The sequence below is a fragment of the Drosophila pseudoobscura genome, chromosome 4 (genome assembly GCF_009870125.1).
Source record: "Drosophila pseudoobscura strain MV-25-SWS-2005 chromosome 4, UCI_Dpse_MV25, whole genome shotgun sequence".
Lineage (NCBI taxonomy): Eukaryota > Metazoa > Arthropoda > Insecta > Diptera > Drosophilidae > Drosophila > Drosophila pseudoobscura.
Genome location: NC_046681.1, coordinates 21,351,611 through 21,379,532, shown reverse-complemented (window position 1 = coordinate 21,379,532; position 27,922 = coordinate 21,351,611). Strand labels below are relative to the sequence as shown.

At 44.0% G+C, this 27,922-nt stretch overlaps 3 protein-coding genes across 6 annotated transcripts; 2 read left to right on the top strand and 1 right to left on the bottom strand.

Moving 5' to 3' along the window:
- The first annotated feature begins 132 nt into the window (after positions 1-132).
- Dif (Dorsal-related immunity factor) lies at positions 133-25,276 on the top strand. 4 transcript variants are annotated; one of them, XM_033380324.1, is made up of 7 exons: positions 7,044-7,717; positions 18,444-18,500; positions 19,393-19,968; positions 20,052-20,434; positions 20,501-20,576; positions 23,056-23,175; positions 24,204-25,276. In XM_033380324.1, the coding sequence occupies exons 2-7, from the start codon at positions 18,470-18,472 to the stop codon at positions 24,995-24,997; spliced, it is 1,980 nt and encodes a 659-aa protein (XP_033236215.1). In that variant the 5' UTR covers positions 7,044-7,717; positions 18,444-18,469; the 3' UTR covers positions 24,998-25,276. The 4 variants fall into 4 exon arrangements, with proteins under 4 accessions (XP_015035984.2, XP_033236214.1, XP_015035983.2 ...); XM_015180498.2 differs by lacking the exons at positions 7,044-7,717; positions 24,204-25,276 and adding an exon at positions 133-544 and having other exon boundaries at positions 20,501-23,198; XM_033380323.1 differs by lacking the exon at positions 24,204-25,276 and having other exon boundaries at positions 7,041-7,574; positions 20,501-23,198.
- LOC4817112 (putative E3 ubiquitin-protein ligase UBR7) lies at positions 25,193-27,819 on the bottom strand. The gene is made up of 2 exons (XM_001356531.4): positions 26,866-27,819; positions 25,193-25,751 (listed from the first exon to the last, which is right to left on the bottom strand). Exons 1-2 carry the CDS (start codon positions 27,680-27,682, stop codon positions 25,375-25,377), a joined length of 1,194 nt encoding a protein of 397 aa, XP_001356567.1. The 5' UTR covers positions 27,683-27,819; the 3' UTR covers positions 25,193-25,374.
- On the top strand, positions 25,810-26,864 carry Rsph9 (Radial spoke head protein 9). Its single transcript, XM_001356532.4, has 2 exons — positions 25,810-26,249; positions 26,312-26,864. Exons 1-2 carry the CDS (start codon positions 25,902-25,904, stop codon positions 26,807-26,809), a joined length of 846 nt encoding a protein of 281 aa, XP_001356568.1. The 5' UTR covers positions 25,810-25,901; the 3' UTR covers positions 26,810-26,864.
- Positions 27,820-27,922: the final 103 nt, after the last annotated feature.

The window sequence follows — 27,922 nt, the reverse complement described above, 5'->3', positions numbered from 1 at the left end:
CGGGTACTCAACTGAGGTGGAAAATCTGCGAATTCACCACGGCAGCGGAAACGTACCGTTTGAGAGTGCGCAGGCAGCGAAAGCTTTCTTTCAGACTGCCTCGTCTCCACGCCTCTGGCCACCCTGTCTGACTGAGTGGCGGCCCTAGGACAACTATTGTGCCTGTGGTTGGGTGGTGGGGCCGCCGTGTGGCGGCCAAGGCAGTGTTGGCTTCATTAACGGTTCGACGCTGCTGGCAAACGGTTCTTCCTCTCCTCGGCCAACAGGGCGCAACGAAAGCTACGAAAAGGACGCGAACGAGAAAGTAACGTAAATTGAAATTTAAATACAATTCGATTCCGAAAAAGATCCCAATAAAACAATAAATAAAACAAATAAATTCAAGAAAATAATACTGCTGGGAAAAAAATCATTAACAAGTGTTTATCTGTGAGAGTGTTTGTCTGTGTCTGAGATCCGAAACGAACAACAAAATTAAAAATTGATAATTGAATATCAAATAAAATACATTGAATTATTGCCTTTGGTGGAAATTCTGATTTAGGTGAGTTCTGCATTCTGTCTATAAATAATCTTCGGCACCAGCGAGATTACAAAATACCAAAATTGTTTATAAATAATAGGCCTTTAAGGCCAACCAAAGAATACAAACGAAATCGGTTTCTCCCAGCAGATCAATTAATTCAATTCCACTGGGATCTTACTCATATTCCCATTCCGCCGATGAGATTCCAGTTCCGATCTTAGATGCTTACGTCTGGGGGAAAAAGTAATCAAATGCCCACAAAGGCAACGTCATAAACATCATACATACCTCTCCTTTCTCCCTAATGACCAGATCTGGTTCTGCGTTTAAATATTCATTGCTTGATTTAAAGGGAACGACGATGCCAGGCGAAAGATACTTCTGACGTGTTAAGCAGAATCAAGTTGATTGATGGAGCGCGCGCCTAAGATTCCCAGAGCTGACGTTCTTAACATTGGAGAAATGTTTAGAAAAAAGATGAAAATGCAAAAAATTACTCACGGAAATGGAATGGATTTCGCAGTAACAACTAGGCGAAACAATTTTAATTGGCAATGTTTCAATGTAGACATTACGAGTACTTGATCGGTGACAACATTCTAATAAAATAGAAATTCATCGAACATTTGTAACGTTTAAACGATTTAACTTAGGTTAAAGATGACATATATATATTTAACGGATTTACATGTAGTTTTTTGGATATGCTGGTATACCAATAACATAACGGATATATATGTGTATTTGGAATACATCTTTAACAAAATGAATAGTTATAGTTGTATGTCCCAGATTTTTAAATGTTTTTTTATGTATTTTTTGGATTTATTCCGCATTTCTAAGTGGTATTGGCTATCTTAATGTAAGTGGAAGTGCTTGTCAATTTTGAGTCAAAGGAACAATCAGTACTTTTATGTACATATGCCCACATAAATGTTAGAGATATCAATTGGAAATTGTAAAGCTATCTTTTGCTAAATGTCTTTAATAGTTAAACAAAGATAATTGGGTAGTATTGTAATAATTGTTCGGCGATGTTTGACACGTTCGTTATGGGGTATCGAACCGAACCGAACCGAACTAGGATAGGATGTATCTAGGATATATAATCTATGATTTATGCTATTATAGTAAATATTTTCAGCTAGTCCAATAGTCCATGTACGTCTTCAGACAGTTACAGTTTTAGTAAGTTAGGAGTTGATATGATTTCATTTTTGGAGAGAGATTTACATGCGAATAACTTATAAAGAAGTACAAATTTCTGAAAACTAAAGTGAGTTCATCTCTTCGGTTCAATTATAATGAAATACTACTACACATAAGCCAATGAAAAAGCGATTTAAAATGCACTAGAAAAGACTTTAAGAGAATCAATTAAAATGCCAACTCCAGGGAACAACAATTTGAGGAAGCTGACCTTTTTATCATTGGTTTGACATTGTTCAACCCTAAACAAATACAGTGAAAGCTCCTCCAAATGAACTGTCCTTAGATGAACAAAAATAATATTAATAACAAGCAAGAAGTCTCCACGTTAAACACATTATTACTCAATGCCCATCTCTGACAAGGAACACTCTGGAATGGTGGTTGTCCATCTATCAGAGCGTTCACTGTTCACTGTTCACTGAGCGAAAACAAAACAAAATAAAACTGTGCAATTGCAATCGACGACGATTCATTTCCAGTTCCAGTTTCAGTGAGAAATGGCAATAAGTTCTAATCCGATCCAGCCCGGTGCCAGCCACGCTCCTGAGTCGTGCCTCCGCCTCCTCCTCTGGCCACTGCCCCACCGATTCCACGGTGCTTCACAAGTCGCTGCCACATCAATTAATTAACAGTTGTTTGTGCTGACTATTGCTATTATGGTTGTTGTTGTTCTTTCTGTGGTTGCGGTGTGTTGCTATTATTGCTGTCGATTTTCTATAAGACAAACCACAGACACACTTACACAAACACACAATAAATGTTAAGTCTGTCGCTATTGCTGCTCTAGCCATCTGTCCATCTCTTTCTTTCTCTCGAAGTTACCTGAAGTTGTGAAATGACAAAGAGTCAAAGTCCCAAAGTCTTTGGCTCAGACAACCTTGATATGGTCATTTAACGAAAGACTAGCTTCTGGGATCGAATCTGTATATACTCTGGTAGTTCAGTAGTCATATATTGGTTAAAGTTCCCTAAACTAAACGGATTTTACTACGACGAGGTAATAGTAGAATTAGTATCAATATTCCTCTCTTCTCTGCTTTGCCAAGATTCTATCGAAACCATTATGCCCTCTGAAAGAGTACAGCAAGAAATAGCTTAAACATTGCATGCGGAACTCGAAAGCGAATTCGAATTCGAACTTAAAGTCAAACTCGAACTCGAAATGAGCATCAAGTCCGCAACTCTGCAACTGCATTTACCAAATTATGCAATGCAGAGGCTGAAAACTGGAATGGCAAGGCAACCATTCCCACACCACACCACACACACATGCACACGTACATACCTACATATGTACATAACTCTCCCGGAGCTTGGAACAGATCGGCTGCACTTGCTCTCGGCTCTCAGCTCTGTACAGATTTCCGCATGGGCGAACAACACTCTCACTTGCTCTCACGCACACTTGCAGGCCGATGCCGATGCTGCTGCTTTAATTGAAAATCGTGTGTGAGTGAGTGATACAATTGAGTTGGCCGAGCAAGTGCCTCCGCTACAGCCTCTGGCTCCTCTTGCTGATGATTCATGCTCGTTTTCGGGGAATCCAAAGCCAATCAAGTGTAGTGTGGCCCAGACGGACAGGTTTTCTGTCTTACCTGTTCGTTTTTTTTTGTTATTATGCCAAACAGAAGTTGGGCTAAACCACGAAGCAGTTACCTTAGCCGTGGCCCAAAGAAGAGCACATACAATAGGTAGTGGACGAAAGCGGTGCTAACTGATAAGCCATTAGCTTTGCTGGAAATCTTTTCATATACATTGATCTACACATACAGTCATGTGACAAAAAAATAAGAACACCTGGCTATGTTTTAGAAAAAGCTCTATAAAATGACTATTTTCAGTAATTTTGTAAGTAAAAATAAAAACCCAAGGCTAGCACAAATTTTGTTCTATATTTCATAGACTTTAAGCAGTGAAAAATAGTAGGGACGCATACATAAAATATATTTATACATACTTCGTAATTATATTAGTAATTTTAGATATAGGATACATCCATACAACAAAATTTAGATATTCAGGAAGAGAAGGAAAGGAAAAACCAAAACTCTTGAGAAAAATATGATAAGATTCGTGAAGGCAAACTTTTCTATACTACGAATAACACTTATGTGTAACAATCTAAAGTCCAAAAGAAACACGTACAAATCCTTGTCTATCGAAGAAGAATGTCCCAAGATGATGCTAATCGCGGTGGGGCCTGTGTAAGTAAGTACAAATGTAAGGGGATCATCGACCCTTTGCCACAAAAAAGCTACGAAATCAGTTCAAATTTCCACACGAGCGCTAAGAAAGCTTTATCGACATGGATGACAAATATACCACCAGACAAACAACACTTGGTTGATTGGCCAGAGAAGTAAACAAACAAACACGTTAATCAAAAGCTGAGCTTTGAGCGCTCCTTGGCTCCATAAATCGTACGGCTAATTGCTCCCAAAGGATCAGATAAAAAGCGCTTTTATATTGTTTTCGTCTCGTCGGTGGATGAGGAGGGCATAAAAAGTTCGACGTAGTAGAGTATGGTATTTTTTCGTATACACTCCACCCCGCCTTATAGTGTTTCGCTGCTGGCAAACATTTAGAGTTCATTTGTAATTTTGCCCATCTTGTTATTGATACCCCCCTGGCCGCTGCCACTATCTGCATGCCTGACTGAATGTCTTGCATTTTAATGCTCTTTGTCTCCCTCTCTCTCTCTTTTGGTGTGGCTCCACTATTGCACGGAGTGGTGGTCACATTATAAACAGTGGCCTCAAAAGCGGAGGCAGAGGAGCAATAAAAGCAGAAACAACAACAAGTGGTTGCTCAACTCTGTCACCCGTCTGCCTCCCCTTCATACATATCATTTCAGCTTTGTCCCACTCCGCTGTTCGCTGTTCGCTTTGGTTCGGTTCGGTTCGGTTCGGGGCTTGGCTCTGTTTGTCTGCAGTCTCTCCTTCTCTCCTTCTCTCGGGCTCTCCGCCAGTCGTACGCGTGTGACCTTGAATCACACATGTGCCAGAATTGCAGGGGGGTACGGAACTTTGCCCGCTTCGCATACGTCTTCTCTTCTCTGCTGCTTCGGCTGCTGATAGGAGCTCGAAAACGAAGCTTAAACATAAAGAGAAGGTAAAGTTTGACGCAGAAATCGAACTGTTTCGGCATCGACGTCACTGGAAGCCGCAGTGATCTCAATTAAATCGATGTTTAGATGTGTGTCGAAATGTCGTTTCAATACCTCCAAAATGTATGCCTAAAATCAGATTCATGGGAAACGATTTGTCGTCAAATATCTTTAGATTTGGGATACCATGGTATCTCTGGAATTAGTTTAATATATCAATAATACTATACTATACTATACGAATCAAAAATTCTATGAGAGGTGCTAAAATTCTCCTTTTAATTCATTAATCTTCGATTGGATATCTACGCTCCAAGTAAAAAATTCCAATATCGTGTTTTTTTAATTATTTTAATTTTTAATTAATTATTATAAAAATATTTTGTGGGCATAGCGCAATATCCAAGCATAAGGAAACGATTTACTCATTCAGGTTTATAACCTAATTTTGGTCTTGTGGAAAGTACATTGAAAATTTGCAATTTTGTCGCAAAATGTTCTTGTTCTTCCTGTATTGCTCAGTCTTTTCCATTCATAATTTAAATTCCATATTAAATATGCAGTTCTTCAGTTAATTTTATTGTAAGCCCATTCAGGAATATGTATGTAAATAGATTTTGGCAAATATCTCACAGAATGCAGTCGATCCAGTACCCTGCCCACGCCCCATTGGGATTTTGTTTTTAGTTTGGAAATTTTGTTGGCGAACCCAACAGAAACAAACCATACAAGCTGCATATGTACATATATGCACCGACAATAATGAAATATTTCTGCCCGATTTGCAATCTCAACAGAAAATATTTTCTCCCGATGGATGGATGTACATATACTCGGATTTCGTGCTCGTGTTTATTTAAATGACTGAAATCTGTTGATGGAACAGAAGCCAAAAATTGAGTTAATAACTCAGTCGTCTCTGACCTTAGACGATGTCGAGAGTTGTGTAGTTTTTTTGGTTTTTTTTTCGTCTATTGCTAGTTGGGGAATTTGTCTGTTTAAATTAGCAGCGCTATATGGATTTTATACATTTACATTTGGCGAGGGTCGAGTCGGGCTGGTTACTTTTTCAGGTATGCCAATTCTTGGGAAAATCAATAAAACTAGAGCTGTCAATATTTAATAAATAGAGCTTCTCTGTTGTACTATGGGAGAGTGAATTGTGGAAATAAGATTCACACATTTGCAAGGATTTTCTGAGACATTAAACTTGTCCCATTAATGGGAGAAAAATGATCCCTGGTTGGTTGAATCCCTCAGTAGGAGATAGAAATTTATATAGTATCACGTTTATATAAATAGTTTTTTATAAGAGAAGATCTTTTCTCTTTGATCTTTTTTTGCAATCAGTTTGATTCAAAAAGATTCAAATTTTACCTATTATGGCAAACAATGCATATTTTTTTGGAATGCCATAATAAGATCAATAGATCATCTTTGAGCTCTGCAAATGGCAGGAATAAAATTCTTGCCAAAGCAAAAAGAACATTTATTTATAACCAAATCGAATTGTGGAACACCTGCAGCGTATTATAAAAATCTCAACACTTTGGCAAACCCACTTTAAATTCAATAAGTTTTTTTGTTTTTGCGTCTTGTTACGTCATTCAAGTAAAAAAAAGAAAAGAAAATAAACCGAACAATACGCACAAGGAACATCGATAAACAAAAAAAAAGCATAACAAACAAAAACAAGGAAAAGCTAGCTTTATGGGCCGAAGCTGTTGATACTCTTGGAGATCCATCGTACTCATTGATTTCAATAGAATAAAACTACATATTTACATTAAAATATTATGCAGGTGTTCTTAATACAAACGATATGTAACTTTTGTATTGTGCGCAACGCAGCAAACATCTGGTCGAAATCGTAGTACCCTATTGCCAGGGCATAAAAAGAAGAATGTAGAAGCGGGAGGAGTAGGAGAGGAGGGAAATGAGATGAGAGAGCGCCTGGCAGACTGGAAATGAAAACAAAAGTATGCGCTCCGCTCCGCTCCTCATGGAATTCCAAACGATATCAGCGCCCGCAGTTTATCAAGTATACGCGCGCGCCCGTCGTCGGCCTATCAGACGTGCTGCTCTCCACGATCACTCGGCGAGAGAGAGCCGAGCCCAGACCGAGCCGATGCCAAAGCCGGGGCTGCCGAGGCGGAGCCGATCTCAGCTGCAATCGCCAGCGAGTCGATGTGCTGAGACCCGGAGCCCAGGGATCGCTCAGTTTCGAGACAAACATTTCGGTGGTCGGACGTGCCAGGCCGGATAAATCATTCGCTTGCCACATTGTAACGCATATTGTGCAAGTCACACGCGACCATTTTCAGTGCATGTGTATGCGAGTGTGTGTGTGTGTGTGTGTGTGTGTGTGTCTATGTGTTTGTTAATTATACGCGACACTACGACAACTACATTGTTAGTTCGAGCTCTATTCGAGTATGTGTGAATAAATCAATGTTCGCGGCGGCTGCATTGCTAATAAAGCAACAACAAAAAATATAAAAAACAATAACAAAAACGCACACTTGAAAGATTGCGTTGCTGTTTTCATTCCCTAGCCATATCTCACCAAACTGAAGACAACAAAAAGAAACGAATTTGGCGCGCAGTGAACGAATGATAAGACCGTCGGTGAACAGTCATCGAATATAAACAAAATACACACAAATATAAAACAAAATTTAATGAAATACACGTGTCACAGCAACTCAGCAAAGAGATAATTCGATTACGGTACGGTAAACCCATAAGTGCATTCAGATCAACGTCAAAACAACGAAAATTAACAAAATTTGAAGGCAATAACATTTGTGACAGGTGCAAAAGCAAAAGCAAAAACAAGAACCAACAGCAACGCAACATATAACCCATAAAAGGTTAGCAGCAACAGCCATCCAATCCATTAACTAAAAAAATTCTGAAAAATCTAAGGCGCAGTTTATAAAGCTACTTACCCTCTCAATCTCTGAATGAGTATAGTCGGCTTTGGGCAGCTTCCCTCCTCTCCATTCCCTCCACCCCCATCGCAATGACACTGCAAGAAATACAAATACATATAACAACAATTGGCTCGTGGGATTAGCGGAATAAATAAGTTATAATCCCAGATACATAAATAACGAGCAAACACATGCTGGGGGGTGGCAATTAATTAACTAACTGCCACATGTAATACAAATTTTATTTATAAATATGGAAAAGCAGAGAAGTGCATTGGAGATCGTTCGAAATGAATGTTTTTCGGGAAGGTTACTATCTGTAAAAGTCGCTCATTTCGTTGTTATCTGCACCAGCGCTTATCTACAGCGTGTGCCTCTTTGTCAGTCATTCGATTGACAGGCACTTGGTTCTACGCCTTAAAAGTACCTATGTATATGAAATTTGAACCAGGAAATTCCGAAACTCTTCTGTAAGGCTATCGCTGCTCACAGATAAATGACGTCACGGCGCTGCTTTTGTAATGCAACTACACGAAAAAGTGAGAGGCATTGCACACACACCCAAACCTGATGGGACTCCTCCTCCCTCTTTGCCCTATGATTTGTAACGAGAGAGCGGGAGAGCAATCGGATCTGATCTCTTTTTGCTCATTGTAAAGCCACAAAAATTCATCTGAGGACGCAGGCAGCAGGGCATTGCCAGATTGGAAAAATGAGTGACATGCGAAACGAACATTAAAAAAGCATCGACATATGTACAATGTACATTTTATACAGTACACGAACATATAGACATGGTCTGATGGTTTTATAAATGTTTCATGAAAGATGATGCATTTATGGCCAACAACCGATGAAGTCAAAATAGAAGAAGGATACATATTGTTCTTTTGGAAAGAAGTAAAAGAAGGAGAAGTTTTCAGCACTTGATTTCCGATTAGTACTTCCGATTTAGAAACGCTTTCTTCTGTCGCTTACCCTTGCTTTTTTCAAGTGTAACATTCGATTTTTCAGCACAACTGATGCAATTTACAATACCAAGAAAATATGGCAATAAATCGCTATAGAATGAAGGCAGCAAACTGCGATTTAATGTAATTATTATACATATTCGTAGTCGTAGTTGGGCTTAAGTATATGCGAGTCTAGAGGTGGTTCCCTGTTTGATCTGTCTCTGTGCCACAGGGGCAATAACAACAGCGATTACCGATGAATGCAATTCATTTACATACTCGTACTGGCTCCAAACCACAAATTGTATGAACATACATATTTCTAAAGACATACAGTACGAGTACATACATATACTCCCATGTACATATGCCGGAACTGCTCCCCTGAGTAGACGTTTCCTTTCCTCTAGAATGCATTAAATATAATTTTATTGCTTGTTTGCTTATCGCCAAGTCAAGTTTTACAAAATGCCTTGAAATGTGTGTGCTGTACTATATAGTACATACAATATATAAATATATATACATAAATAGCAATTGATAACGAGGGAAAGCAAGCCGAAATATGTGTACATAGCTGAAAATGGCCACGTTTCTTATCAAATCTAGAAATCATCTCTGGGGAACTCTCCAGTCCCCAGGAGGAATACTTCTTAGAGCCAAAGAAATTTTAATGCTGGCTTTTCTCTCACCGAATTCCATGCTTCTCTCTCAGTCTATCTCTTCCTCCATCAATACTAAACTGTAATCAACATTCAATTGACCGCAGGTCGACAAACATGGCCAAGATCTGTACAAAGAAACAAAAGCAGAGAAAAACAAAACGCTCGCCGAAATGCAAATATTTATATAAGACAATTGTAAATATTTTTACAACTGAAGACCAGGCCAGGCCCGGCTAGGCCAAGAAAAAAGTTTATAAAAATGATGCCATACGGCATCTGGAAGATTTCGTTTATTTCATTTGTAATCAAAGGAACTGCATTCGCACATGAACCGAAACCGAAATCCAATAAAGTCTTAAATACTTTTGTGCCTTATCCACGGACACGGACACGGACACAGACACGCACTCGGGCACGGGCACGGGCACGGCCTGGCAGGGCCATAAAAATAGAATGAGATGGAACAGTAGTCATGGTCGAAACTTACTTAAATATCGATTTATCTGCGCCTATGCTCAGAAGCAGATCCCTAACTTGTATTCTTGGGGCATGAACCGGGGGCCAAGCCAAAAACTAGGCGGCCAACAGCAACAGCAGCAGCGGAATTGTTTTTGGTAATTGATGAAAGAAAAACCCAAACAAAACACACACACTTTTCACACCTTCTGTACCACATAGAGACGTGGGATTCATACATACATACATATGAACAAGGTATCATATACCCCCTTGCCTGCAGATATAACTTTGCCATTTATATTGTTCAGATGGTGTTCGGTGTTCGGATTGAAAGTTATTGGAAATTAAATGCCAACGGAGGGAGGAAGGTCACACGGTGGCAGGGCAAGTGTGTGGCAGGGCGTGTTGCGGGTGGAAAACACTTGTGGGTTAAACGATTATAGGTCAAATGGTATCGGTATCCATCTGGGTATCGCTTCAGCCAGAGTTTGGTTGAGTGAAAAATTAAAGGCATCCAACACCTCGTTACACATTCTATCATATTTCTGTAAAAACTTTGCTAATGAAATCAATTTGGGAACTTCCTGGCATCGTTTACAAGGGTAAGAAGAGTATGCTTCTGACTAACTAACGTTTCCTTGTGGAAATTTTCCATCAATCATGCTATAGTTCCATAAAGGTAGAGCTCTATGGGGCAGAAAATTGATTGGAAGACCTAAACCAGTTCAATCCTGTTTATATTTACAAAGACCTACATGTCCACGTTCAGGACAACCACGATCTTCCACGATCTGTCATCTCATTTCCAGAGAGCACACAGCGTAAAAAACACGCATACGCCACGTTGTATGCGGTGGGCAGGCCACAGGCTGCCTCTGAAAATGTTGAATTGATTGAATTGTGAAAACTTTTATCGCAAAATAATTAAATGCTGCGGTTTCTCCAATTTTTGGGCATCGCGTGTCGAGTGTTTTGTTCGGTTTTAATATTTTTCTTTGTGTGCCCGAGTGTACGAGTAGCTGGGTGTCTTGGCCATTAGAATGGAAATTGTTCTAACGCTTCGCTGGCTTTTCTTTGGTGCCTGCCCGGGAACGGGCCCTGGTGCTGGCCTGGTGTCTGGTGTGGTCTGGTCTTGTCTGGTTTGGTTCGGCATTCTGAGAATGCCTTTGGTTACTCTCAGCATTATTTACTTGACTGCAAAATATGTTCTGTTCCTTTGATTTTTGCTTGAAAAGACATGAAAATCGATTTGTTGTATAATTTAACATTTGCTGCCGCTCCTCACAGGTTGTGTTCCGCTCTGTTGTGTTGTGTTCTGTTGTGTACTGGGCGGAGAGCGAGCGTGTTGAATGAAGAAGCCAAATGTAACCGGAAAATGTGAGGGAATTAATGGCCTTTTAATTAGTTGCGCACATTAACAGTTTTCAGGTGGCATGGCATACGAATTAAAATCCCAACAGAAGCAAACAAATGAAAGCAAAATCTGGAAAGCGAAAACCGAAATACTTTTCAATGATATTTTCATTGTAGAAGCAGAAACGGAAATTATATTCCACTGCTCATGGCAGGTTTCACTCCATTGGCGAATGCCATCAACTGACTCACAATTGAAGACACAATTCAGAGGAGAGGTTATCTCCCCACAAAATAGACACTGGACAGTAGTCGCCATAATCGTACAGTTTAATAATCGCTCAGTTACCCCCTCTTTTGATTCCCAATTAGCTGAAGAAATCTGTTTGGGATTACCCCAAGATAGGCGCTGGGAAAACCTCATCCGAAGCAGCAGCATATGTACATCTGTGTGGAAATAGAAATGGCAAAGAATAAAAGTAGCTCCTCGCTCTACTGCCTGGAAATCCATTTCGGCCTGCTGTCTCCACAAATTAGATAACAATTTTCCATGGGAAAATTTGGTAGCATTCAATAAGCCAACCAAAACACACACAAAATATTGCACTCAACGAGAGACAGATTCAATTATGGTCGGTCTATATCTCTGTTTTCTGGTATAGAAAAGGAGCAAAAAGAGTTTTCCAAAAGTACGGGTCCACCACACTGTAGATGTACGTCAAAGGCAGCACTTTTTGAGTTTCATTCAATCAAAAGAAAAGATCGGTAGTTGGAGTTAATGTATTGAATTCTGTCGAAACGTTTGGAATTACGGCATTCGGACCCCGACACTCATCGGAATTCGGCGATCTGATTTGGGCTTGCATACTAAAACTATGCCTTCGAAAAGGCATTGGTCTAGGTGCCAGGTGTTCAAAGAGCCAAGCGCGATTCTGGACACTTTGAGTACCGAATATAAGAGAATAACCGAGTTAAGTGAATGGGTGACCCCGACATATCTTCACATCAAAAGAATGCAATTAACTTCAACTCACAGTACAGTGAACACTTTCACACATATTTCCATTGCAAACAGGTTGAACAAAGTTTGAAATCAAGGAGCAAACAATCCTTAGATATTTGTATATTCATCAAACACAGGAGGCCAAATGGATTTGCTGCAAATGACAGCGTGGTTAGGCCCTCTATGGAAGACACTGTATGGGGAAGGAGCAACTGGCGGGGCGAACCATAATTTCCTTTATTGATTTTCCTAGTCAACTTTTCTTTTTCTTCGCCTGAGAAGATGCCATTCGTACTTTTTGGTGACAGGCAGAATTTGTTTCGGGGAAACTTTTTATTTGATTTTAATTTTTCTATTTATATAACATATACGGAACGGAACGGAATGAGTACGAGTACGAGTATATGGAATATAATGCAGGGCTCGAGCACTCAACACCAATACCAACACCAACACTGGCTCAAAGGGAGGCCCAGTCACGCACACAAACGCACACGCACTCGCACACACTCGCATGCCAGCTTAAGCACTTGAGGTGCCAATGGAAGAGAAAGGGAGATAGAATGTTGCTACCCTGTAAAGCGTAGAGAACAAGGCTGGCTGTACTAGCCATGCACTAGAGTGCATGGAACAAGCAGGAAGTAGGTCTTTTCAGAGCATAAAGCTCTGGTAAGCGACTACTTTAGATGCCGGGAAAAATCTTTACCACGCCTCCTTCTTGGTAAAATTGTGTGGTAAAGAAGAATAGTATCTACTACAATGCCAAAGCATGTTGACATCGGATCATAATTATGGCCAGGATGAACAAAACAAGTTTAAGAGCACTTGCTGCTGGGTTCTTTGAACACCTGGCTATTGAGATATTGTGGATATTCTGCTATTCATTTGATTGCTCTCCCTTCCAAAGAGTATTTTTTTGATGCCTTTTTCAGATAATACAGGGTATCCCACATTCGAAACACTCGAAGTGGTCGTTTCTTCGCCGCTTTGTCTGTGTTTGATGTTGAAGTTTATAAAGCACAACCACTGTGCTAAAGTGTGAGTGTGAGTGTGTGTGACTGAGTGTGTGATTAGGCCATCCACTGGATGAGTGAAGTGTATGGGAGGTGGCGGCATTTTGGGGGGTCTATACACCCAAGCTTTCCTATTCCCGGTCCACGCCCACACCAGGCGCAGCCCACTTCCGCTTCTATTTCGCTGTGTGTTTATTTTCGGTTCAGAACGCGATTTTCCAATCGATTGAGCACGTGACAAGCAGCTAGCTTCTGAAATATGTGTGAGTCCTGCTGTCCTGCCGTCCTGCTTTCCAGCTGCTAATACATCCCCCAATATATTGCTGAAGTAATTCAAAACTTTCAGTGTAACTCGAAACCATAAACTTTGAGCCACTCCCCCCACCGGCCCACACATCCTGATGTCTACATTTCGAATCGAATCTATTTTTGAGAACATTTAATTAACATTTGTTCAATAAATCCGTTTTACCTAGCTCACATTTGCTGTTGTTGTTGTTTCCTAGTCCTTTAGACATCCTTTTTGTTTTTCGCTTTTCGTTTTTCGGTTTATTTATGCATCAATTTGTGGCTCTGATTTATGTCGCCAGAAATTTCCATTTCTCACTCCATTCGATGCCAAAAAAATGCGACCTAAATGCGAATTAAATTTGTGCGTTTTTTCCCGCGCTGAGCTTCTGGCCTGCCGTGGCCTGTCTTAAAGTATTATTCAGCTTAAGTTATGCCCGAAATTGAGGAGGAAGTAACTGGGGGCTAGACGACCCCACGATGGCAGGAGCGGGGGGTGGGGGCGTTCTGAGTGGGAGCACGAAAAGGAAAGTAAAAGGAAGCTTGAGATGAGCCAAGCAATTGTGCGCCTTTTCCATTTGGCGCACTTAATGAAATCTACAAATTGCGAGTACACTGAAGAGAGAGCAGGCGAAATTTGTGCGAGGAATATTGATATTCAAGGATAAAAGTGGAAATTCAAAAAATGAAGCATAAAGAATGGATGGGAGAATAGTGACCGGTAGCTAGGATTAACCAACCAACCACTCAACTGGGACGAACCCTTGAGAATCGTATTAAAGAACACTTTACCAGAAGTTCCAAAAAGAATTTCGAAAAATTTGCAATTAATTTGGGGACTCTTTGAAGTCTCCACAATGAGTATTTATGAAATTCACAAAATAAAAGTGGGATTAAGTTGGGTTAAAATATAAAATTCAGCCTTAAGCCATTGAATCCATTTAAAAAATAAAAATAAAACGCTTTGAACGCATTTTGTGGAACACATTTAAAAGAACATGTACATTAATTTCCATCATATTTAGAAGGTCCCCATACAAATGATGCTAATAAATATTCCTAAATATAGTATAAATGTCCTTTGGCGGGGGCCACAGAGTGGTTTAGGGAAAAGGGACTAATTAGCATGCGTTCTAAATTTATATTTATCTCCGTTGCTCCATTGAGTGGCTCCAGACTGAAGACGACTTAAGCCGAACAGGGGCAATCACTGTCGTGAAATGCTGTCAGCTAATTTAAGAACACTTCACCATGCGATAGGGATTGTTTCTCTAAGCAAAACTAACGACAGGGCCGCAGAAGCATAACAGTGTGTGTGGGTTGGAAAGAGGATTGTGGTTCGTTCCGTTCCATGAATATGAGTTACATTCAAATTTTCTACATACGCTCGTAGCTAAGTACAGGAGAGGGTATTCTGGCACAGATCGTACAGGCTTGTCTATGGTTTTGGGTTCACAAAAAGTACGGGCTAGGGGTAGCGCAACGGATGGGATTGGGATATTTTGGCACTGAATGTTCGATAGGTATGCCCCAAGAAAAGATCTACAAATAAGTTGAAATTATATCTGAAGGCCTGGCTTTTTTCACGGATCCCTTCCAAGGTCTATGTTACAGGATGATGGGATCCGTCATATACGTTTAACCAAAGACTGTACAATACCAAGAAGAGGCATAAGGAACGGGACCAAAAAGTTTTGCTATGTCGGGGTTTTAGTCTCCGACTAGCTCGTCTGCGTATCTTGGGCATATCTTGGTATAGCCTTTGCTTTAACATCTGAAACCCCTAAAAGTTGTCATACCCTGTACACTGTACACTGTACACGTATCTCATATATAATCGTACTCGTACTCGTACATTTCTTGTGTGGCTTGCATTAGACTGGAGTTGATTTATTATTTATGCCTGCGAGCAAGCGGCAATCGATATCTCTTCTCTCAACTTCTTGCTATCCAGCACTAACGTTACACAACAGTTTAAACCCTGTACGTACGCCAGTTAATGACCCTCGCCTCGCAACCCTACTGCTCCTCGTGTGTGTGTGAGAGGGTGGTGGGATGGTGGGATGGCGGGTTATATGTGGGCGTGAGAGTGGTTGTGCAGGGTGCAGGGTGAGATTAGCAGAGCTAAGACCGCTGTCAGCAGCATTAGCTGCTAGCGCCATCTACTTAAAAGTTTCCTGATGTCATTGCGTCGCCCGCCGGTTGCCGAATGCTGCCGCCGCCGGCATCGAGGCAGCGAGTGAATTGTATCGCACTTGTGGATACCCTTGTATGGCAGAAATAGAAGCAGTCAACCGGCGAATCGATGTCCTTTTCCCCTCGGAGTTGTTCAATCGAAATTGGTTGGCTGTTGATGGAACTGATGGAAGGGTATCAAAATCTTCGACCCCGTAGCCAGCCTTCGTTTCTTTTAGTTGTTTTGGCTGTCGACCCATATTCGCTTATTACACAGTTGAGATGTTCGACACACGTGTGGGCTGGAGCAGGAGGGGCAGGAAGACTGCCTGGACAGAGGTGGGACCCATAAAGCGTCGTGTGGTCCGTAAACAAAAGCTGTAGGTTGTAGGATGTAGGATGCGTCGGTTGTGTCTCCGTGTGTTTGAGTATGTGAGTGTGGTGTGAATTGCAAAAGCAGCGAAACAGAAAGAAATTAGCTCTACCGACAAGACGATATCCTTTTATCTGGATATAAATGGAAAATTCGTTAATCCCAAAGCAGGGGATCCTGTAGAATACCACGTTTTGGTTCGAAAATGGAATAATATGATCTATAATACGATTTTTGGTAGAGAATACTATCAACTAAACTTAATTTGCTGGCATAGAAGTACGAATGTGCTTGCTCTAATATATACACCACATTTCTCGGGTTGAGTGATTTTGTATTTCAGAATTGAGACAAAGATATCGTCTGCAATGAATTCATTGCTTATGGGATCAATCAGTCCAGTATACCCTTTGGGTAATGGGTATCAAAATCCACTGGCGTACAAATTGTTTTTGCCATGCTATAAATGTAAACAAAATTAACATATGCAAATTTTTCAAGCCCACGTGTACGTGTGTGTGTGTGCGAGTGCTACTAAACACACGAGTATGTGTGTTCTGTGTGTGTGACGCCAGCATTTAACATTTAGACAAATAGGCTGTCTCTCTGAGGCGAGACTTCTTGCTGGATTATACATGAAGCTAGTAGTCCGTATGGGCGTGTGTGTGTGCTCTCCTTTTTTCTTGAGGAAAAGTTGAATTATGTTCAGAAAATGCAAAATACTCTTGGCCATATGTTGGCTGCACTTGCCGGAAAGAGGGAGAGAGCTGAAAGGGGGGCCAGTAGCCGGTTTGGCCTTTTTATGGAAACGACTATTAAATACACATTACTATGCACAGTCATTGTTATTAACCTTGATCGGTGCGGCTTACACAACAAAACAGGAGAGTGGATATGAGGAAAAGCCGCATAGGAAGTCGTTAGGATGGGGCCCTACTATCTGCTTACATTATAGAGAAGAACCACACGAAAAAGAAAGCGAAGGAGAGCTCAGACTATAAGCTGTTGGCTCACAAGAATAATGAAATATGTACTCTTTATTTTATAAATTAATCATGACAGAACAATGAAACAATATGGATATATGTACATAATTTACATACAATCGGATAAGAAATAACAAATTGAGATGAATTAATCTCTTAGGAAGAGAGAAGGCAGCTGGCTGGGACTGCTAGCCATACAGGGTACTCGTTTCATACTCAATTTTGAAGCTACAAGAAAACCGAAACTGCAGCATCATCAAGAAGGTTCATATCTACTAGATTGGACAAAAAGAATTGCATTCGCATTATTAGTGTAGCCAGAATGAGCCAAACAAAAGGTTAAACTGCAACTGAGTTCTTGGCTCTTTGAACACCTGGCTTCCGCACACATTTAATGCTATAGCAACGACCTTTCGCGTGCGAATGCACTTATGCTAAAGTGCTTTCCAAAAAATTAACTTTTTCTAAGAATTTAAAAGTAATATCTCTGCCGAAAGTCTTAAAAATGATAAAGTTTTTGTTGGGGCAACAACTTGGCTATCTTTTCCAAGAATCTACTACATTTTGTACCTCTATTTTTATCAAACCAATAAAGTCTACGATTAAACGAATGACATGCCTCGCCCAACCCGTTACGGGTTGTAGTTCGTAAGATTTGACAGGCTTTCCCTAGACATCGATTTGCATTTGCTCAAAGTTCAACATTGCTGATAAGAATGTTTTCAACGAGACCTCTGAGGTCATGTAAATAGTTTTCTTTTAAAGGCCATCTTTCGATTGTCAACCTTAACATCAGATTTCGTTATCAGAACGAATGTAGGTGTTTTTGGCAAAGCAAAAAGGCACAGAGATACTGAAAGGTTTCACATATGGGACATAAATCAGTTGGTTTGATTGCCCACAGCCGATCGTGTGTTGGGCTCATTCAAAATGTTTGGGGGCTTACCGCCAACAGTAATAAAACTCTCCAGAATTCATGACAGCTAATTTATGAAGTTTTATTTCCCTACTTCCAAGTGGAAGCAATAATAGTAATATTCGTATGATTTGCTTGTTTCCAACCGCTTTGATCTGTTGCCATCTGTGGAATTCCATTTATTATAATCAATTCTTCGTATACTCATACTTTTACTTAGAATCTTCTACTCCTTAGGGCACAAGAGAATTCAAAACACTTGCAATTAAAGCTGTGTATTATAGTACATAAATAATTCATAGGCATCGATGTTTCAAGCTCATCAATCCCAAGTCCGCACCAATATCGATACAGTATGTTTTGGCATTTAATGCTAATCTATCATTATGTACAAATCATTGCATTGGGTGGGAAATGGGAATGGATAGTCATCATATATGGAAAAATTAATGGCAATCTATCATTGGTTTTATTTGCAGGCAATCAACAGCAACAGCAGCATCCAATGGCTGAGGAGGAGCTCTTTGGCGATTTACGTATGTACAAACAGCCAGGCCATCAATTTATGGCACATCTCACACACTCTAGTTGTTCTAATCCTAATTAATATAAACATGGAGCATATACTCTTAATCCCACCACTGCCCTGCCCGAGAAGAGTGCTGGCTGGCTAATGAACAATCTGGAGGCATAAGTCAATCGACAATGCGCCTAATTAGGCCAGGGCATGGGCATGGGGCATTGGCATCCGATTTGTGGGGAATTTTTAGTGGCTAATTGAACATTGTTCGATGCTAGAGCCAGCGGCTTGGTGCGTGCGGCAAAACGATCCAAAGTGGCATCCAGTCTGTCCAACCTTTGACGTCAGAACTCGTCCTCGTCATCGGAGTCCCATCTGGGCATAACAAGTAGAAATAGCGAAACGAAACTCCAGTCCATCCTGACCCCTTCGAAAACAATAGCTATCTAGTGCCATGCCCACCCACACATACATAACGTTACGAACGCGTTTGCATAATGGCGAGCGTGTCTCTGATAGATACAAAAGTATCTACTGTTTACTGTAAATTACGTATACGCAGTGCATGCTCTCTGTCACCTGCACAGGGAACAGAATGGAGTCCTGGATTATACAAAAACAGAGTCTAAATGGTAGTCTGTCGTTCAATACTCAAAGGGAATCACACGATAAGTTTTCCGCATGGGTCTAATACATATTTCCTCTGACAGAGGGAAAGTAAAGTTTTCCTAGAGTTTCGCAAGCCCTTTGAAGCTTCGGTCCCGTCCGAAGTTGTCCCATCATGTTCTAGTTCTTGCACTAAATTGTTTCTGGCATTCTGACTTATTGATTTTCATGTTATTTTCCATTGCACACACCCTCTACCTGCCACCTGCCACCTGCCCGCTGCTCGCTGCCCCCATCCGTAGAGGACATTATCAATGCCAGCCTGGAGGTGAACGGCGGTGCAGGAGGCGGTGTAAATATGCCTCAGGTATTTCATCAGTCCACGTCCCTGCCGGTGATGCCATCGCCCATGCCGCTGGGCCAGATACAGAACCAGACACCGACACCCAAGAAGACGACGACAGGACCGAAGGCCAGCACCAAGACGGGTCCACACCTCCGCATCATCGAGGAGCCAACGAACAACATAATCCGCTTTCGCTACAAGTGCGAAGGACGCACGGCTGGCTCCATACCGGGCATGAGCACCAGCACGGAGACGGGCAAGACCTTCCCCACCATCGAGGTGTGCGACTACAACGGCCCCGTCACCGTGGTCGTCTCGTGCGTGACCAGCGACGAGCCCTACCGCCAGCACCCGCACTGGCTGGTCAGCAAGGAGGAGGCCGACTCCTGCAAGTCGGGCGTGTACGCCAAACGGCTGCCGCCGGAGGAGCGGCGTCTGGTGCTCCAAAAAGTGGGCATCCAGTGCGCCAAGAAACTGGAGATGCGCGAGTCCCTGCTGGAACGGGAGCGAAAGAATGTGGATCCCTTTGGGGGTAGGTAAACCTCAATAGAGATTGATATTAAAGCCTGAATTTGCCCTACAAATATCTCTTTTCTCTTTTCTTCCTTATGGCAGCCAAATTCGATCACAAAGACCAAATCGATAAGATCAATCGGTACGAGCTGCGCCTCTGCTACCAGGCCTTCATCACAGTCGGAAACACCCGCGTGGCCCTGGATCCCATCGTTTCCTCCCCGATCTACGGCAAGAGCAACGAGCTGACAATCAGCCGCCTGTGCAGCTGCTCGGCCAAGGTGAGTGGCGGCGATGAGATCATTATGCTCTGCGAGAAGATCTCCAAGGACGACATCGAGATACGCTTCTACGAGACGGACGACGATGGCCGGGAGCTGTGGCACGCCAATGCGGAGTTCCAGCCCACGGATGTGTTCAAGCAGATGGCGATTGCGTTCAAGACGCCGCGTTACAGGAATCCAGAGATCACACAGAGTGTTAATGTGAGGATATTTTCGAACCAAAAAGCCATGGATGGATTCTATTTTCCATTTCGTTATGTCTTGCAGGTGGAGCTCAAGCTGGTGCGACCCTCAGATGGAGCGACGAGCGCCCCGCTGCAGTTCGAGTACTACCCGAATCCAGGTATAGTAACCTTTGCCCGGCTGCAGCGAAAGCTGAAGCGTAAGCAGGAGATGGACGTGTTCCAGCAGATACTTTCCCTAGATAGCGAGACGACAGCCACCAAGTATTCGTGTCCGCCGCTCGATCTCAACGAGGACGAGAACAACACGGTCTCCTCGGACGATCAGCCGAGCTCGGGCACCCTCAACGACTTTGAGATCGCTGTCAAAAAGCAGCTGATGCACCTGCAGCATCGCGGAGAGTCGCACGATGCGGATGGCAACACAATGACGGAGTACACGGACAACGACAACGAACCGGACATGGAGATCGAGCTGGAGGTGCCGCAGCTGCTGCCCCAGCTGGCCGATGACTGCACCCAGACCTCGACGCCCATGGAAGAGATCCTGCAGCATCCGCAGCTGCAGACGCGTCCCCTCAACAACGTGGACAAGATCACCGAGTGGATGAAGAGCAGCGAGTTTGAGCGGACGGACAGCCTGACCGTGGAGAACGGGGACACGCCCACCCTCTCGAACAGCACCGCCCAGACGGCCTTCACCAATGTGAGCAGCCTGACGGCCAACACGACCATAACGAACCAGCTGGACGAGCTGGAGGGGGCGGACGAGGGTGCTGGCTCCCGCAGGGACACCCTAGAGAATCCGGCACTCAAGGAGCTGCCCGAAGCCGATGGAGGCGCTGCACTTCAACCTCAAGAGGAAGTGGAAGGGGAGACGGAGGGGCAGAAAGAACCCGAGTCGGCCAGCGCCCAGGCCTCGGTGGATATCGATGAGAATTTTGATGAGACGGCCACGTACACGAGCCTGCAGATAGCCTTCAACAATCCGGTGGACATACCCAGGGACTGTGCCTCCTCCAGGCAGACATACGCCGCCACCAATCCCTTCAGCCAGATGGATGAGGACGAGCTGGTGGTGCTGACGAATCCCCCAGCGCCGAGGATCAAAGTGAACGCGGCCCAGACCCCGGCCACGCCCCCCTCGCCCACACTGCCCCAGCTGCCGCCGCGTACACCGTCGCCGGATCCCGATCATCGTCTGCCGCCGTTGCCACCGAAGCCACAGAGGAACTCCCAGGATCTGAGCATTGTCAGCGATGGCTCGATCAATCGGTCGCGCAACGGGAGCCTCAGCTCCGCCAGGACCACGCCCTCGCCCATCATCATAATGCGCACGCCCGACCAGAGCCCCACCAAACGCCAGCCGTCGTCGACGCCGAGTGGCTCGCCCAAGAAGCGCCAGGGATTCTTCTCGCGCTTCTTCTCTCGCCGCAAGAGCAAGGCCGAGGAGGAGGAAGGGTCCTCCCTCACGGTGGCCGGAAGTCCCAGCAGGCAGGCCAGCACACCCACCGGCAGTAGGGAGCCGAGTGTGGCGCACTTTGCCCTGGGCGATCCCAACCGAAGCTCCAGCCGCTCCATGCAGCCGCCGAGCAACTCTGGTCGCAGTGGCCGTCCCGTGGGCCGCAGCTCGAGCAGTGTCTCGGGCAAGCGACCCGCCTACCTGGACGCCGATGTCATCCACATACCCCTGAAGGGCGGCGATAGCGAGAACAGCCTGCTCCGGCCCGAGAGCTACTCGAACGCTAGCACCCTCAGCTATGGTCGACCGCTGGACCGGAAGACCCTGAGCACACTGCAGCTGGCCGACATACCCATCAGCGACGGCAACATGGAGCTGGTGGCCATTGCCGATCGCCAGAGCATCCGGAACTTGTGCGAGGGAGCCTACGGCGTGGTCCTCGATCCCAGCGTGGATCTCTCCGAGGCCGAGCACTTTGCTCTCTACACCAGCAAGTCCCCGGAGCCGCCATTTGGTGGGGACCAGGCGGGAGCTGGTGCCGATGATGGTCCTGGCGGGGCGGAGGCGACGGATTTCCTCAGTGCTGACGAGATAGCGCGACGTCTGGCCGAGGCCAATGGCTTACAGTGAAGCATAGGCGGGGGGACAAAGGGGGGTTTCGGGTAACTGATTCGAGGGTTCGATGGAAAAGGGTTCTGTAAGAGTAGAGAACTCATCTTTAAGTATTGATTGATTGTATCCTACGAAGAGAACAATACTGGGATCACCACTTTGCGTTTGTATTTTTTTTAAATTAAATGCAAGAAAAGGGAGAAACTCCACAGCGACCAAGACATCAACTTGTATCCCTCCAATCTAAGAACCTGGTACCTGAAAACAGACATAATTTTTGAAGTTTTTCGGAGCCCTTTTGGGTTGTATCAAACCTTCAAGAAAGCCATTGAACACCCTCGAATATAAACCAAATCAGTTACCCGAAACCGCACAAAAACTACAATAGTTTAACTACAAAATCAGAGCAGAACTATGGATATTTTCTAGTCGTTTTCTTTTTTCAGTATTAATTAACGCTTATCTTATCCCAACCTCCCCACTTAATAGTTTAGTCACCGATGAGAACACACAGAACCGAATCGAACAAAAAACATTAATCGTCCTATCCGAATATATCTTTGTAGAAAACCTAACCCAGCACAATCGTCTGGTGGCGCGCAAGACCGTTGAGACCCTTAAAAGGAATCTCATGAGCAGCGATTTCTCCGATTTCCATCAGAGTCCCAAGCAGCCCAAAACGTCCTGTAAGTTCTCTCTCGCATTTCCAATTACTGGTGCTGGTTTAGGTTTCGAGATCATACTCTCTATTTACATCTATTTAGTTCCTATAAACACCTCACACACATACACACGCGCACACTCATTAAACGATCGACATTTCGAGTAGATGAAAAATGGTTTAGAGCTTATAGATCATATAACATACATACATATAACACATATAATATGTAAGCAAATATAGCTGATACCTTGTGGACCAATAGGTTGAATTGTCGTTGGAAATTTTAGGATTTGTCGGATATTTTTGGTATGGATTTGAATTCGTTGAGGTTGTGGGCCGACCAGGTTGATGATATTTGTCCTACACATTCATATTGTATTTAAATTTGATGAATAAACAAATGTTTGGTGTTAAAATCCAGATATTATTTGGAAAATTCATTACTAATTTTATGATTATTACAAAGTTTAATCTTTTCAATGTTCATTCGTGTTTCGAATATATCGAGGAGTTTCAGAAATCCATTCTTTGAAGACACATCTTCTTTATCTCTATTTCTATGGGTCTCCAAAATCGGTTTTGTTCGACCCAAACGTTTTCCCATATTCCCCATCTATTTCTGTTCAATCTATCATAAGTAAATGCTCGTTTGAAAAAAAGTTTCGTCCGTTGTGGGCATTAAGGACATTAGAGGGCGAATTTCTTGGTATTTCTTTTCCTGCTACTTCCCATCTAGCTTTCCCCCTAGCTTTCGTCTCTGGCACAGCACCGAAATGGAACGGACGTCTGATGACAGACAGACAGTAAGTTTTGCCCGCTGCCTGCCGCCCAAGCAAGTTGATGTTGTGGTTTGCCTTTGTGTCCTTTTTAAGTTGCTCCAAATTGCTTTAGTTCTGCCTCGGTTTCGCCTCAATTATGTAAATGCTTATAGCCGTATAGCCCCATAGCCGTGGTGCGTTCATTAACCTTTCGTTTCATTGTAACCTAATACCAAGGTCTGCCACATGTTGTTAAAACCTTCTACTTTTTTGTTGTGGGTGTCCTTTTCAGTGGTCCAGCCGCCGCAGATAACGATGACGACCGCCCCGGCGCCACATGTGTCACCCGGCATGGGTATGATGTACGCGGGAGGCAGCCCGCACTTTATGCACGAGATTAAGGTGGAGTACCCCTATATGGATGTGGACAGTCGCAGCAGTCAGTTCGCCTCGGTGGACTACAACTTCCCCTCTCCACGCTCTACCTGCAGCACAACGGACGGCATTCCGCCAATGAGAATCGGGCCAAACAATAATCTCTATCAGAACCTGGATATGGGTACGACCCTGCAGGAGCCTGCGAGCTATGCGAGGAATGGCTGCAGTCCCACAGGCTTCAGCGGTGGCTCCATGACACCAATCAACAACAACACCAACAGCAACAACATGATCAACAATAACTTTTTGAGTCTCAAGCTGGGGACAATGAACCCACCGTCTATAACGCCGCCACAACAAATGGATCAGGCCATCAAGCAGCGATACCTCGCCCAAGAGTCTCAGCCTGCGCCAAACTTCCTGCAACAAACACAACCAGAGCAGCAGCACCTGCAACAACAGCAGCTACTGCAGAATCAGCAATACCCGCAGCAGACTCAGCCTCAGCCCCAGTTGGAGGGACAGAATCAATCCTTCAGCGATCTGATATCCAGCACGTTTATGGACCTGGGGTCAATAGATACCAACGAACTAATGCAAGGTATGGAGGAGACGCTCAGCAGTTTGGGTCTAACAGGAGGAGGCGGAGGAGTAGGAGGAGTTGGCGCTGGAGCCATGCAAATGAACAATCATTACAATAATTATTAGTCTGTATGTTATATATATTCTTAACCATCAATAGAGCTATGTTGTAAGACGGTTGTTATGCAGGGGAACCAAGCCAGAGAACATAATCCAACTATGCAGCCAATATGGACCTCTGTTTGAGCAGATTGTACATAGATTTTATATATAGAGAGAGAGAGAGAGAGGGATATGCGAATCTCATTGCCCGATGGCTTGTTTCGTTTCGAGTAATTTTTAATGACAAAATGAATCCATTAAAATAGTAATAATATGTGAAATAAACTGTAATTTATGATGTTACACGGATGATGTATTGGGGAATGTGTGGTAATACTATAACTGATCAATATAGCTTAAATATGTCTGTCTTTATCTGGCAATAGCGACCGGACACCAATTTAGCGACAGAAATGCGGCTGGCCGACACTGGGCTTGTTCTCGTCGCGCATTCGAGTAAAGAAAACATTAATGTCCTCTGGGGTGACGACCTTGTCTCTCAAGGCAAAACCCTTTAGATAATCCTTCAGCTTATCGGTCATGCGATTGTATTCGGTAATCGCATCGATCTGCTGGGTGCGGTCAATCGAGGACAAGGCCCGCATGCCCTGCTCGTAGCTGGAGTTCTCCTCGGCACGTTTCATGCCGCGCTCCTCGTATGCCTTGGCCGAATCATCGGCATCCAAAAGGAACTCCACGGCAAACTCTTTGAAGAGGGCCAGGCACTCGGTGCACTTGCAAAGCGATTTGCGCCAGTCGTTGGTCCAGAAGGCGGCACCTGGAAAGGGCAAACGGAATAGGCTTACAAAATGTATTCGATCAAGCAAGCCCTGCCTGGGAATTCATTAAACCTATACCAACTCTTGGCTCTATCCCTAACATAACATAAGTATTTTATTGAAATTTTCCAACTCCAAAAAACAAAAAAATGAATTTGGAGTACTTTTCTGAGGGCATGGACTGCCTGATGTACTGCGGCCTAAAGCTATCGCCGGAGCAGCGCATACTCATCGAGAACTCGCTGATCGCTTTGCAGAACGACAATCGGTTCTCGGGCATGTATCTGTGGGGTCGCATCACGGCCACCAAGCAGGATTACTACATTGCCTTTGGCTACACCAATGACTGTCTAAAGGATCGAAAATACTTCTACAGCCTCGACCAGTTTCAGTGGCAGCTGCTGCCCTTCGTCCAGAGTCCGAAGATTTTTCAGGCCACCACTCTGGCCCGCGAGTCTTTCGTTGGCGATCCCAGTCTGATGACCTACGTAAAGTTGGTGAGTGTAAACCGGAGGAGGGGAGTCAAATTGTGGTTTAACTATGAACGACTGTCCGATAGGATCCCACATTTGAGATTGTGGGCAATCATGTGGTGGCCATCAGTCGCCCCGAGGTGGTAAAGTTGAAGGAGGAGGAGCGCCTGGCCGCCATTGTGTTTATCATTACCGAGGAGTGCGCCGTCTGCCCGCGCGGTGCCCTTTACAAGATGACAGACGGCCGCGTTATACCCAATCAAATGTTTCGCGGACTGGACAACTTGCAGGTGGACAACCAATCCTTCTACCAGCTCTATCGTCTGCCCCGTAACGACCTCAAGGTGAACCTATCGAAGCGAAGCGACTACAACTATCCGATTGACTTCCTGGACACGATTGACTGCGTGATTCCGCTTGGACAGGCCTTTGCCCTAAACTTGCAGCGAAACGAGCGTCTGGTCGTGATCAAGTCGTGCCTCTGGCTGGGCATGACCTTCTTCCACAAGATCACCTCTCACAAGCACGGATTCTTGTACTTGGGCGATGGCAAGAAGAATTCCGATTTGCTTTTCATGTATTGAGAGTTGAGAGCGTTTTTCTGATTAAATGTTTATTGTTTTTGGGGGCATGCACTTACCCTGGTGTTTCTTTGTCGGATTTGGGCGACGACAATCCCCAGTTGAGAGCTTGACACGCTTGCTAGCGGGCTCCTCTGTCTGCTCAGGCTTTGAATCAGCTTCGGCGTCGACCTGGACTTTATCCGCTTTTAAATCTGCTTTGGACTCTTCGGCTTCGACTGCCTGCAGTGCCAGGGCAGTGTAGTCGCGCAGGAACTGATTCTTATCCATGCAAGTGTCGCAGATCATTTCGCTGCACGAATCGAGCATCTTCTCAGATGCCCCGGGCGCCTTCATGTGTGGCAAATGGTACCAGTCCTCGCAGACTGCGCACTGCAGCATCACCTCCTCGGTGGTGCGCTCTGGATCCGGATACGGACGCTTGCATTGGCAGTACAATCCTTGGAAATTCTGGTTGTAAAGATTTCCATCGTTCGACGGCTGGGGTCCCTCCAGCTGAGGATTGAGGCAGCAGCGCTTGACTGCGCCCAGCCGCAGTGTCGGACAGTCGCAGCGGAAGTTCCGCTTGGTGTAGAGCTCCACCAGTTCGTGGTTTTCGTGGCAGCGATAGGAGCAGGCCAGGCAGACGCCAGCGCACTTGGCCAGATCCGTGCGAGCCTCGGGGCAGCAGGTGAGGCAGGAGTACAGGGCCTGCCGCTGAATGGGACCCTTGGCATAGGTGCAGGCCTTTTCATCGGAGGCGCCCAACACCGCGGCGTACTCGTCTTCCATTTCCTTCTCCTGCTCGAGAACGTCGACCATGGTTATTGTCGATTGCTCGAGTGTATTAACCTCCTCGCCCTCGGCGTCAGTTGTTGTGGCGTTCGTGTCGCTCATTTTGCTGCCCAAACACTTCAAATGATATCTTTTAATGTTGCAAACTGATGTAAGTTAGAAACTATGTGAATGCAGCGCCATTGGCGCGTTGTTGTACAAAAATTTGCAAATAATTGAAGAACTAGAGATGTGGGCTAAAGCGATTCGCCGAGCGATAGCTATCGATAGCTCAGCGTTTATCGGTAGCTGACCGTATCAGTGCTGAAAATGTTAAGAAGTAAAAATAACTCTTTTATTTTC

Coding starts and splice junctions, on each gene's coding strand:
- Dif (XM_015180498.2), top strand. CDS start 18,470: ATGGCTGAGGAGGAGCTCTTTGGCGATTTAC. Junction 18,501..19,392: donor GGAGCTCTTTGGCGATTTAC/GTATGTACAAAC, acceptor CCCCATCCGTAG/AGGACATTATCAATGCCAGC. Junction 19,969..20,051: donor GAATGTGGATCCCTTTGGGG/GTAGGTAAACCT, acceptor TCCTTATGGCAG/CCAAATTCGATCACAAAGAC.
- Rsph9 (XM_001356532.4), top strand. CDS start 25,902: ATGAATTTGGAGTACTTTTCTGAGGGCATGGACTGCCTGATGTACTGC. Junction 26,250..26,311: donor TGATGACCTACGTAAAGTTG/GTGAGTGTAAAC, acceptor ACTGTCCGATAG/GATCCCACATTTGAGATTGT.
- LOC4817112 (XM_001356531.4), bottom strand. CDS start 27,682: ATGAGCGACACGAACGCCACAACAACTGACGCCGAGGGCGAGGAGGTT. Junction 25,752..26,865: donor TCCGACAAAGAAACACCAGG/GTAAGTGCATGC, acceptor TGCCCTTTCCAG/GTGCCGCCTTCTGGACCAAC.